This window comes from Contarinia nasturtii, unplaced genomic scaffold (genome assembly GCF_009176525.2).
Source record: "Contarinia nasturtii isolate CC-2019 unplaced genomic scaffold, AAFC_CNas_1.1 Cnas_scaffold_3231, whole genome shotgun sequence".
NCBI lineage: Eukaryota > Metazoa > Arthropoda > Insecta > Diptera > Cecidomyiidae > Contarinia > Contarinia nasturtii.
The window spans coordinates 1-13,432 of record NW_022200543.1 but is presented as its reverse complement, the minus strand read 5'-3'; the positions used below and the strand labels follow the sequence as shown (position 1 = coordinate 13,432).

At 34.7% G+C, this 13,432-nt stretch overlaps 3 protein-coding genes across 3 annotated transcripts; 1 reads left to right on the top strand and 2 right to left on the bottom strand.

The window, feature by feature from the left end:
• The first annotated feature begins 82 nt into the window (after window positions 1-82).
• On the top strand, window positions 83-3,617 carry LOC116349992. Its single transcript, XM_031781701.1, has 2 exons — window positions 83-2,153; window positions 2,224-3,617. The coding sequence occupies exons 1-2, from the start codon at window positions 83-85 to the stop codon at window positions 3,615-3,617; spliced, it is 3,465 nt and encodes a 1,154-aa protein (XP_031637561.1).
• Window positions 3,618-5,069: 1,452 nt separating this feature from the next.
• LOC116349991 lies at window positions 5,070-5,534 on the bottom strand. Its single transcript, XM_031781700.1, has one exon. The coding sequence runs from the start codon at window positions 5,532-5,534 to the stop codon at window positions 5,070-5,072; it is 465 nt and encodes a 154-aa protein (XP_031637560.1).
• Window positions 5,535-6,239: 705 nt separating this feature from the next.
• LOC116349990 lies at window positions 6,240-7,469 on the bottom strand. The gene has a single exon (XM_031781699.1). It carries the CDS (start codon window positions 7,467-7,469, stop codon window positions 6,240-6,242), a length of 1,230 nt encoding a protein of 409 aa, XP_031637559.1.
• Window positions 7,470-13,432: the final 5,963 nt, after the last annotated feature.

The following is a 13,432-nucleotide window of genomic DNA, read 5'->3' as shown; positions in this document are numbered from 1 at the left end:
CGATGCACATGAACTAATTTCAAACGATAATTTTAAAGAAGAAACCATCAAACAGACCGTCTATTTTTCCACTTCAAATACTATGATTTCATTGGAAACTAACTTAAAAGAGCACTACCATGAACATATCATTGAGGAAGTTAATAAAGCGATTGAAAATGCTGCGATGGAAGGTTCGGGTTTTACTTTATCAAAGATATTTAAATTGGATGTGCAAGTCAGTTCATATGAACCCTTTCAAGGTAGTGCATTCATCAAAACGCCTAAAAAGTTAGCTGTGAAAAATGCTATCATTAACGTGGACAATACAGACGATCAATGTTTCAAATATGCAGTTTTAGCAGCGATTTTGAATGGCTTGAAAAATAATGCGAAAAATGCTTCTCGTCATCAACAATATTTTAAATATGATCATTTGCTTAATTTCGATGACATTCCTTTCCCAGTGAGTTTGCATGATATTTCGAAATTCGAACGTCAAAATGATGGCATATCGATAAACGTTTACTATTGGAATGATAATGATGAATGTGTCTGTCCATTACGCATCAGTCCAACCGTGAAAAAAAATCATATTCATTTGCTGATGTTATTCGAAGAAAATGATAATTACTATGGTGGCCATTCAGTTTCAGATCGAATTAAGGCAATATCTAATGGTGATCGAATCCAAATGCATTATTGCTGGATTCGAAATTTATCTCGTCTTGTCGGGGCACAGCTTAGTAAACATGGACATAAAAAACATATCTGCGATAAATGTCTGAATTATTTTAGTGATGATCGTAAACTTGCTGCTCACAGTGAAAAATGTAAAAGTGAATGTCGCATTGAAATGCCTGATGATACAACCAAGTGGATTAGTTTCAAAAATTATAAAAACAAGCTTAAAGCTCCATTCATTGTGTATGCTGATACTGAAGCATATCTTAGACCTCTCAATGAGGATGAACAAAATAAGGTATTCAGTGAAACTTGTTCAACATCTGCATATCAACAACATCATGTTCATAGCATTGGTTATTATTTTAAATATGAGTATGATCAATCTAAATCATATTATGCGAGTCATCGAAATAAACCAAATATCACAGATTGCATTGATTGGTTCGTTGATGAGCTGGAAAAAATCGCACAATTCGTCGCTATTGAGTTGGAAGAAAATAAACCTATGGCAGCATTAACACCAGAAGAACAACAAATGCTTTCAGATCCCGATGCAAAATGTCACATTTGCGATCGTGGTTTTGAGCCCGGTGAGGTTCGTGCACGCGATCATAATCACTTTACGTCTGAAGTGCGAGGAATATCACATGTAGCATGCAACTTACAATTTAAAGAGACTCGAACAATTCCGATTGTTATGCATAATCTGTCAGGCTATGATGCACATTTATTCATCAAGACGTTAGCACATCGAATGAATGGTGACATAACGATTATACCTAATAACACCGAAAACTATATTGCATTCACAAAGACGGTGTGGAATAGTAGTAAAACATATAAGGAAAAAATCAAGTTAAAATTTATCGATTCATGTCGTTTTATGGCCTCGTCATTGGATAAATTAGCATCTGACATTCCAAGTGAAAACAAACATATTTTAAATTCCGAATATGGTAAAATTTATTCACCACAACAGATAGCTTTGCTTCAACGTAAGTCAATTTTCCCGTACGAATATATTGATTGCTTGGCCCGATTAGATGAGACTGTGCTTCCATCGAAAGAGAATTTTAAAAGCAGACTTAACGATGTGGATATATCAGATGAAGACTATGAATTCGCTTGTACCGTTTGGCGTGAATTTAAAATAGAAAATCTCGGTCAATACTCTGATTTATATATGAAAACGGATGTATTATTGCTAGCAGATATATTTGAGAATTTCCGTGAAACATGTCATTCAATTTATAATTTGGATCCGGCTCATTATTACACAGCACCCGGACTTAGCTGGGATGCGATGCTCAAATATACGAGAGTTCAAATTGAATTATTCACCGACGTTGATATGATATATTTTATTGAATCATCAATTCGAGGTGGTATAGCACAGGTATCCCATCGATATGCGAAGGCCAATAACAGATATATGAATGAGAAATTCGATCCTAATACACCAGAAAATTATATTATGTACTTTGATGGTAAGTTATTCATTCGAGAATATATTTCATTAGATATTAAAAGAAAAAAAAATCTATTTCATCATATTAGCTAATAATCTGTATGGACATGCCATGAGTCAATCATTACCAATCGGTGACTATCAGTGGGTTGAGAATAATAATAATAAAATCATTGACGATTATGATGCCGATGACGAAGATGCAAAATCTGAGAAATGGCTCTATTCACAACCTGATGCGATAATGAATCTGCCAGATGACGGACAGCATGGTTATATTTTCGAAGTTGATTTGCACTATCCTGAATCGCTCCATGATATGCATAACGACTTCCCATTATGTGCCGAGAAGAGGAGGCTCCCCGATGATGCGTTTGAAATTTCCGAAAATTGGCGAAAAAGCGAATTTATAAAAAGACAACTTAAGTCTCGAGATAAGACTAAATTTAAAAAGAGAAGAAATAACATTGAAAAATTGTTACTAACATTACATGATAAAAAAAATTATATATTACATTATAGAATGTTGAAATTAGCTTTACGTCATGGCATGATATTGAAAAAGGTTCATCGAATTCTTAAATTTCGACAGAGTGCTTGGCTTAAAGAATATATCGATTTGAATACAGAAATGCGGACCAAAGCAAAAAATGATTTCGAAAAAAATTTCTTTAAGCTGATGAACAACAGCATTTTTGGAAAGACTATGGAGTCGGTGCGCAATTATAGAACGCTAAAGCTTGTAAACAAATGGTTTGGACGTAATGGTGCGCGAACGTACATCTCTCGACCCGATTTCGAACATTGTCGCATTTTCGATGATTCTTTGGTAGCGTTGGAAATGCGTAATACCAACATAATTATGAACAAGCCAATCGCTATCGGCATGTGTGTTTTGGATTTATCTAAAATAACAATGTATTCGTTTTTATATGAATTCATTAAACCGTATTATGGTGATAAAGCTCACATTCTTTATAGCGATACGGACAGTTTTATAATGGATGTTGAAACGTCGGATTTCTATGAAGATATGCGTAAAAATAGCGAAAAATATGACACGAGTGATTATCCATTGCCGAATGTATTCAATCTAGAACGTAAGAATAAGAAGATACCCGGATGTTTCAAAGACGAGATGATGGGAAATATTATATATGAATTTGTTGGTCTACGCGCAAAGTGCTATGCAATAAATACTTTAGTTAAGAAATTGAACGACAGTAATAAAAAAGCGAAAGGCACCAAAAAGATTGTTGTCAGAAATAAAATTCAGTTTAGCGATTATGTAGCATGCGTAATGAATAGGCAAGATGTCACCCGACAACAGAATTCATTCCGTTCTATAAATCATAATATATACACGATAAGTCAAAATAAAATAGCGCTTAATCCATTTGACGATAAAAGATATGTAAAAAAACCGGATTATATTAACACGCTGGCCTGGGGCCATTATTCGATCAAATCACTTGAGAAATGAAGAATGTTATAATAAGGTGTTTTTTTTTTTTTTTAAATAAAAAATAAATCGTTTGAATTATAAATTCTCTTTTATTTTTTTAGTTTCAACAATATTCTTTTTCTTTTTCTTTCTATTCAAATATTGAGTGCTGTTGTATTTTATGCGATGTCTAAAGAATACATCATTGCGATGCTTCATTAGAATAAGCCCAAGCATATTCAATCCACTTCTTTTGTGTTGAGTACAACCGCATGTCCCCCAGAACGTATCATGATGATAGTTCTGATTCGTAAGTATCTTATTGCCGGTTTTTATCAATTTTGCATACAGTGCTTTATCACGGAATTTCAAGCATATAATTTTCTCCATAATATGAATTTGATCGACAATCCAAAAAGGCCTCTCCACGAGAAATCGTCCTAAAATTTTAGCTGATTTTGCTGTTTCCATATTCCGAATTTTTTCAGCGTCAGTCGGATATAAACACTTGAGTGATTGATAAAAATGTTCTGCGCTTTTATACACATGATTTTGAAATGTGATATCCACGGGATGTAAATTCGACAGAAACGCGTATTTACCACGAAAATTTTTTACTGTCTTAACCATGTTCGATGACTATCGACAAATAAAAAAAAAAACACACAACTGATTCCAAATTCAATTTCACACTCTTTATTTATTCATTTATTTTAGTTAGCATACCGAAAAAATACATATAGAGGGGATTAAATATTTTATTTTCTAACATATTGAATATTATTATAAATCAATGTATGTAGCCAGTTAACATCAATATTCCTAATCGATTTACTTTCAGCATAATCTTTATTCGAGTTTGATAGTTCATTAAAGTATATTTCAAGGTCTTGAACTTGATACATGTTATTTTTAGAAATAACGTTACGTTTTTTACCAATCATTACGCGTTCAGTTTTGTCAGCACTATGAATGTTCTTTTTGAGAAATTTGACCGCTTCCGATTTATCCATTGAAACAATTCGATCCACAAATTCGCCAGCCCACTCGTTACTTGTGTTTTGTTTGTGGAATGTCGCCGTCCATATGTCATTGAATGGAATTGCATTAAAAATTTCAATCATCTCTGTCATAGTAACATTCACGGTGGCCTCAAAGTCACTCGCACTGCTCGATGTGCCCGTAATACATTCAATACCATAAATATATTTTTTTCCTCGATCGGTCATGACATGAAAATTTTTATTTCCATCGGTTGTCCTGCCGACTCGGTAAACTGTATGTTCTACACAATAATCACCTTCTTTAACCGAATTCAGAGGACGGAACGTGAATGCCTCATCTAATTTTTGTCTTTTTTCCGACATTTTGCGTGCCTCTCTTAACTTGTTCATGCTACACTCACTCACTCGAAAAAACTATTTGGTTCTAAAGACTGACAACTTTTTTATATATATATATTTAATTGAAAGGGTGGGGAAGAAAAAAAACTTAAATAATATCTTTATCGTCGATCCATGAATTATGTTCGGATCCGAATCCTAGCCACTTAACGTACGATCGACCATTTCGCTTGCGAAGAATTTTTTCAACGAGATACACATTCGGATGTTTGACAGCTTGAAGTTCATGTTCATAGACAGAACCTTTGATCTCTTGATTTTGATAATCGCTGAGCAGATATGTTATAGGATCGGTGCTGTATCTTACACATCGAATCGTAAAAATTTCCGGCGTAAAATTTATCGTATACGATTTGTCAAATACGCTTCGGTATTTCGATAAACGAACATGGTCGCCAACATGAAATTTGGCTCTTCGTCGATGCAGTGGTCGTTTTTTTCCATGTAAATACATCTGCTCTGCCGCTTTATCCGATGGTTCCAAACGCTTATAATTGTAGACGGTATTACGTAAATGCGATTCGTTAGTGCTGTCGACTTCGAGCGGTTTCATTTTTATCGTGCTATGTCTGAATGAAATACATATTATTATTATTACATATATTCAAAAGAATTCAATTTGTTGTAAAAAAAAAAAAAATTACTTTGTCTCGTTATAATCATTAATTATATGTTGAAGAATGTTAATCCATTTATAAGAGCCTTGCAACGAAAATTGCATATATATGCGTCGTTTCAGGGTGCGAATTAAGCGTTCAGCAATCATAGATTTCATTATGCTAAACGTAGAATAATGATTTATTTTATATTTTTCGAGCATTCTTTTCATCGTTTTGTTATGGAATTCGGTCCCCTCATCCGTCATAAGATGATTAATACGATGATTGGGAAAATGATGTATAACCTTCTGAATAATTCGTTCCATTGCAGTCGTCACTTCAACACCCGTTTTAGTTTTCAGCGGTTCGGCAAAAGCCATCTTCGAAAAAACATCAATGACAATCAATATATAGCGATGGCCATTATTCACACGCTTAAACGGTTGAAATTCCATCAAATCAGCTTGCAAAGTCTCTGCAATCCCATACATCGCAAATCGTCGACGTGGAAAATTTCGCCTTGCATAACTATGAATTTCTCTAACAACTTGAATTTTACTCATTGCTTATTCGTTATATATTTTTTTTTTCCCCTCTCCTCTCATATATGTATTCTTAATATGAATGTTGAACTTCAAGTGATGACATCCACTTTTTTTTTATACGTTTCGCATGACGATTCCGTCGAATGGCGAGTACCAAAATTCATTGTCGTATATAATTAAACAGTATGCCGTTGTATTGGCCGGAATGTTTTGCTTGGCTTTCAGTTCGATGCGTACGTCAATGGATCCGCCAACCAGCGATTCGTCTGCATGTGAAGTATCAAAGGCGAATATTGGCGATGATTGAAATACGCCATATGGAAGGTCGAATGGATTTTTGGCTTCCGTATTGTTGTAATATGATGTTTGCACATCTGAATATAATGCATATAATTCAGAGTAAATTCCTCCACCGATATCCAATGTATTCATATTATAAGGATAGATCTGTGAGTTTAGGTGCAGACGTACATCAGTCAAATGACAGGCGTCAAATTTAGATGCATTCACACTTTTTTGAGCATTTCGATTTGTCTGCAAGCCAACCACTACATATCGTGGTTTATTCGAGCTGGCAACAGTCTTCACGCTCCACAAATGGTTCGTTGTCTGTGGCAATTGATACTCATGAATGTCCATTGAACGATGTTGAACGGTTATCTTTCGGTTTTTTGATAAATAGCTTAGCATGTTTAGTTTTACTTTGTCCGAAAGCGTGATGTGAGGCATTTTCCATTCGATTTTTTTCACCGCCACACTGACCACAGCTGAAGTGGGCAATATACCACCGCCATGGGTACAATCCAAACTTTGGCGCGCACGATTCAAAATCAATTCATGTCGACAGTTAATGATGCATCGATTGTATGTATCGCAGAATGGTAGCCATGCGCTCAATGGTATTACAACATCGTATAATTTTTCTACATCTGCACGAGGTGATGTCGCTTCATAGGTTCTGCAAAATGATGCATATCCATTCAGTGTTGATAATCGAGATGCAAGCATCAATTTCATTGTGGACGCGCGTCCAACATTTCGCACTGAATCAATTTCAACGCCGTTTAATTCATATCGCACATCGCTAAATAGAAACGATGCAAAGTTGTTTACGAATTTAATTTCTGCGTCACCGTCTACATGTCGACCATTGGTTGTACATGCGATTTGTAGATAGATAAAGGATTGTGATGGGGCCAAGTAACTTTCTTTATTTTGTATAGCAATTCTTATTTCATCTGATTCATCAAATGAATTCGTATATGGTGTATACTGATAAATTTCTTTTCGGATGATTGAATCATCTCGCATTGGTAGAGATGCGATGTTCAAAATGCTGGACATTTTTAATGCTTTTTAATTTTGAATCCTAACTTCTTCAGTAATTTCACGTTTTTTGCGTTAAGTTTTTTCACTTTTTTCGATTTTTTACCATTGGATTTCGATTTATTTCTCTTGCTCGGTGCACGTCGTTTGCGCTTTGATGTCGTTGACGGAATACTACTTAGCTTTCGTTTGCCCGCACTTTTATAGCTTGATTGCCTGAATGGATTGCTAGCATCAGCAGCAGCACTGTCCGTATAAATCAACATTATTAATAATCAGATTTTTTTATATGAATTCGACAACTGATTTTCTCTCCTCGGAAATCAATTGGATTACCGCTCTGGTCTACGAACGAAATCTGAATGGATTGCAAGCGCTTATCCTTGATGGGTAAATACACAATATTCTGTGGAATTTCAATTATTTTATAGCCGGGTGCCACCTTCGAATATGGGAACTGATGAATAGTATGACAGGATTTTCCGTTTATATATGAACCATACACAATGTCACACTCAATTCGAATGATATCGATGTCGGTAATTTTGACAATTGACGAGCTTAAATATGTTTGATTTCTTCTAAATACAGGCGTATGCTCTTTATGGAATCCGAGAACATTCAAAACCGAACCACCTATCCAGGTTATGTCACTGCTAAATGCAATCTTAACCTTTGCTAATGATGGATTTAATGTGAATGTTAGATTGATTTTCACAGAAGCGAGTTCAGCTTGTAGATGTTTCAACAAATCGGCAGCTTCGTATGCCCCAGTTGGAAATGTAATTGTTTTCTCTTTGAGAATTGATGATGTTGTCTCTTTGCCCTTGCTGTCTTTTTTCTTTTCATCAACTTTATATTGAAATGTGAATTTATCGTTTTGAGTCTCAATAATATTCGGTATTGAGTTGTATGTTGTAAAATCCAATAATCCACACTGATAACTACAGTTCGGATCTAACTCTATTTCAGGATAAAAATATGATTGTAGCACGGAACTGTTACCGCTGAAAGTCACTGTGAACGATGACATGTCAAATGTATGACTAATTTTATTTATGCAGATAACTGTGTTTTTATACGTTTTCTTTCAAGTTTTTTCTCATTATTCCAAAATTCATGTAGAAATATCAAGCATAAATGACCACAAATATTTGTCCCATAATTCTGGTATCGTTTCGCATTATAATAGATTCGCGTGCGATGGCCCAGATGCTGAATCACTTCAATGGGTGGCACAAGATGACCGAAAGAATCGAAATAGAAAGCTTTATTATGATTTTTTGCCAATGCGGTCCAATGTGTACCGGATGTATTTGATTCACCATGATTCAAGATCCAACACTCACGCAATTGAGGTTTGGGTTTTTTTCGTAATGAATCTCGCATGAAAGCACCTTTGAAATGTGGAATTTTAAACCGTTCAGCTAATAATAAAATATCGATGTTAGTAAGTGGTTGAATATGCTTCTTATCTCTTCTTTTACGTCGTTGAATTTGATTTATAACCATGTTTTTTTTTAATTATTCTAACGTCGGGGCTGATATGGTTTCAGATAGAATCCAGACCCTTTTGAACTTTTTTTATGAATAAGATGTAGTCCACTGCCGATATTCCGTTCCTGAGTTGATGTGTTTCGTTTCTGATTTTCAGCGGACAGTTGCTTCTTCGCATATTCAATATCTTTGATTGCTTTCACAACACCGACGGCCGAAGATGTTATACTACCGAGGGCACTCAATGTTGTTAGAATTGGTAGAATTGATTGAATGCTTCCACCGAGTTTGGGTACTTTCAAAATTCTCGGAATGTTCACTGTCTCGGTCTGTTTCATATCTTTTACACAACGAATGGCTGCTTTAATGCCATCGTACAATGATGATGATTTGGGTTTTTTATTAATACGTTCACGAGCACCTCGAACTAAATTACTAAACGAGACTGATTTACGCTTTGACGTTTTGTGCTTATGATTGTTTTGACGTTTAACCTTTGTCCGATTAGATTTTTGTTTGGATGTAATCTTTTTTTTCTTCAGACTTGATTTAGCAGCCATAATCACTGACACCTTTTTATATTGATGTTCTAGCCACAATTAAATTGAAATAGGTATAAATTAATGCTTTTATATACATTTTGCTTCAGTTGCGATCAATATGCATTTCGTTAAACAAGCTTTGACATTACCAGTGAAAAATAACGATCACGCTAAACCGGATGCTTTGAAATCCAAGCGTCACGGTGATCTACTTCCACAGACAGTGAGATGCATTGTAGCTGCACCATCTGGTGGTGGTAAAACTAATGCGTTGATTAGTCTGTTATTGAATGAGAACGGTGTGCGATTTGAAAACATTTATATCTTCTGTAAGACATTGGACCAAGACAAATATCGATATTTACGTGAAGTGTTATCCCCTCTGCGCTATATAGGATTTTATACGTTTGATTCATCGCATAATACATTAGATATCGATCAGATGAAACCTAATTCGGTTGTCATTTTCGATGACATTCAACTAGATCGAACCATAAACAGTGAAGTAGTGCGAAAAATATTCACTCTCGGACGTCATCTATTTCTGGATATTTTCTATCTGGCTCAATGTTATACACGAGTGGATAAACATCTGGTCCGCGAAGGTGCCAACCTACTATTGCTTTTCAAACAGGATATTATGAACCTTAAACATGTTTTTTCTGATATGTGTATCAATGCGGACATGACGTTTAGCCAATTTCAAAATTTCTGTGCTGAATGCTGGAATCAACCGTATGGATTTGCATGTATCTCTATTGAACATTCAAAAAATGAAGGTCGCTATCGACGTAATTTTGAAGAATATCTTCAATTGTAAAAATCATATAAAAGATGTATTGACATGATGTTGAAATTCAGTGTTTAATAGACTTTAAACGTGTAAACATTGAATTCAGCAAAAAAAAAAAAAAATGCAGGATGCGAAAGCTAACGATAAGTCATCTTCAGCATCGAAGATGGCCATTCTCGCCGAGTTGGCGACCACTCGAGATGTCATCAAAAAGAAGTATAAGCAAGCATATCAAGATCGAATGGATCGCGAGAGAAAATTGAAAGAAGTATTCAAGCCCATTACCACGGCGATTACATCCAGCTCAAATAATAATAAGACTAAAAGCGATGTAAAAACTGAAGAAAAAGTCGCTAAAGATATCGAACGAACTGTCACACCGATTTTGAGTGAATCTGACGATAGCAACGTTGAACTTTCTCAAAATTCTGACTCTGAAATAGAAAGTAATAATATGTTTCATACTCCAGCGACTGGAACCACGGCTAGGAAAACAATTGGAAGAAGTAACAGATATGGTCCACCACCTCCGCCATATATTCCAAAAATCAAAGATTATATATACGAGGTTGAAGATGATGAAGATAGCGTGGAAAAATACTCACAACCACCGAGCAATGACCTCTTGGTTCATGGAACCAAAACTTTGAAAAGCACGGGAGAAATGTCACCGGCTTCCATAAAGTTTGGAGATTTACCGAAAAAGTCTAAAGATCAATGGAGTCGCGACAGACAAGTGATTTCTGAATTTATCAAAAGTCCAGCTGCAAAGGAAGTGTTAGACAAAGACCGAAGGCGAATTGAAAGAATGACTCGAAGTCCATCTTCATCTGATTCCGATTCTACCGATGGAGCTAAAGCACTTAAACGAAATTTGAGAAGCGCTACGAAAACAAAAAGTACCACAAAAAGAGGTGGTCGTTTGAAGGCAGCTTCATCTTTCAATTTCGATTTTTTACCATATAATCCTAAAAATAACGTTGTATATGAATTTTTCCATGATCCAAATGAATTGTGCAAGCGCTTGGAATTACTTATAGCCTCGCAAAATGCTGGTAATACGAATCATATTCAAGAGATTACATCCATTGTTGGAGAGTTACGTGAAATTGGCTGTATTGTTTGAACATAATTCAAATAAAATGACATGTATCATAAAAATAAAAATCAGTTGTGTTTTATTATTTAGCATATTAAGACGTGTGAAATCTGCACTAAAAAAAGGTTTTATTTTCTAATTTATTTTGATGAAACCATAATATAACTTGAGATTCAAATAATTTTTTCAGGCGGGCTCATGGCGAGAATTATTTTTTTCATGATTGTATGCTTCATACATTTTTCATATCAAACGGATTTGGCTGATTTAAATAGAACGATCAACACATTCGTTGAATATAAGCCATTAATTTACGCGTTCAACATCTCGAGTTTGAGCCGTGCAATTACCGAACCGAGCCATATCATAAATAAATATTGTCCCACCGAAATCAAGCAGTTTGAAACTCTATTGAACCGAACTATGAATGATATAATAACGATGGAGCGGATATTTGACGATGGAAATGACGAACGAGAGAGGCCAATAATCAGAAAAACATTCCACAGCTTAAACAACTTGGAACATGGATTGAAAGATTTTTCTATTACAACTGATACTGAAAAAAAATGTGAAATTTATCAAAAAATATCTTCAGATTTTACGCGAGTCTATTTTTATATCGAGAGATTTAGCAGAAGTGATTCTTCATTAATGGATCAAATCATTGACTATCGTCATATTAAAAATGATACACAGAGACTTTTGAATGATTTTTATCCATGTATTATGACAATTCCAATTAATTTTAGAAATATGTATATCGGAGACTTTTTTTCATATGTAAAATTTAAAATGCGATTCCATGATCATGTTTTATATTTAAATTTCAAAGTTCCTATTTATGAAAAAATTGGTCAAGCCAATTCAATTTCATTTAATATCAGTGAATCGTGTTTTTTAGCAAACGATGAATTATTTTGTAGAAAACCAGAATATTTGAAAGCATTTTCTATAGATTATATGTCTGCAAAAGAATGTATTTATAAAAATGCTATGATTCTATTCATCATGTTCATATGTTCAGTGTGTGTAATAACGCTCATTTTACATATAACAATGTGGTTTAAAATAAGCACACATTGGAACCACACAAATGAAAACATGTGCGAGTTGGAATGCTTTAGCTATAAGACATCAACATGAAAAAACCAATAAAAATCTATTTAAATTACACATGCTTTTATCATTCATTTCATGAATCCATATCAGTTGAAAGCACATACCTGTTTTCTATCGTGTGAATATATATTTTCAATTGCATATTTTTTTATGGGATAGCTTTATTCATTCATGATTTTTTAATCAGTTCAAAGTTCTATACTGAGCTTTTACTTTTGTTTACATCGTATATAATATACACTATACACACATGTACATTCCAAACGTTGCTTTAATTATAACAAACACACATTCGACGATCGTACGCTCGTTCTTTGTGTACGCTGCTCTGTTGTCCATATCTTGTTTTGTCGTTTCGTTTCCCCAACATAGTCGATATATAAATGAATACATATTTCCCCAGTCATAACAAAAACAAGCGATGATCGTACGCACTATTCTCATATATATGAGTACGCACGATACTCATTCGCTCCATAACATAACAACAGCAACAGCAACATATCGTTACATACGCACATTCCCAAAGCACATGTGATTTTTTTTTAAATATAGCGATGATGATCGTACGCACTTTTTCTCACATCATTCGTTCGCGGTTATCTTCGTTTCAGTGAGTTTCTCTCATTCTTCTCCTCCATTCACATACTATCGTACGCACATGTCTCACATCATTCGTTTTTTGAACTAGTATTACGCATATATAGCGTTATCTTCGTTTCAGTGAGTTTCTCTCATTCTTCTCCTCCCATTCACATACTATCATACGCACATTCCAAACATGATCATTCGTTCACGCGCTATTTTTACATACATTCGTACGCATATGCCTCAATCGCTTGTTATGTATATTTGTAATACGCACATTCTATGATACGCACATTCGACATATATACACACGAACGCTCTCATTCTATATTTATTCATG

What these genes read in the sequence shown, in the direction of transcription:
- LOC116349992 (XM_031781701.1), top strand. Translation starts at nt 83, where the DNA reads ATGATTTCATTGGAAACTAACTTAAAAGAGCACTACCATGAACATATC. An exon ending in TTATATTATGTACTTTGATG is followed by an intron (nt 2,154 to 2,223) that starts GTAAGTTATTCA and finishes TCATCATATTAG; the next exon opens with CTAATAATCTGTATGGACAT.
- LOC116349991 (XM_031781700.1), bottom strand. Translation starts at nt 5,534, where the DNA reads ATGAAACCGCTCGAAGTCGACAGCACTAACGAATCGCATTTACGTAAT.
- LOC116349990 (XM_031781699.1), bottom strand. Translation starts at nt 7,469, where the DNA reads ATGTCCAGCATTTTGAACATCGCATCTCTACCAATGCGAGATGATTCA.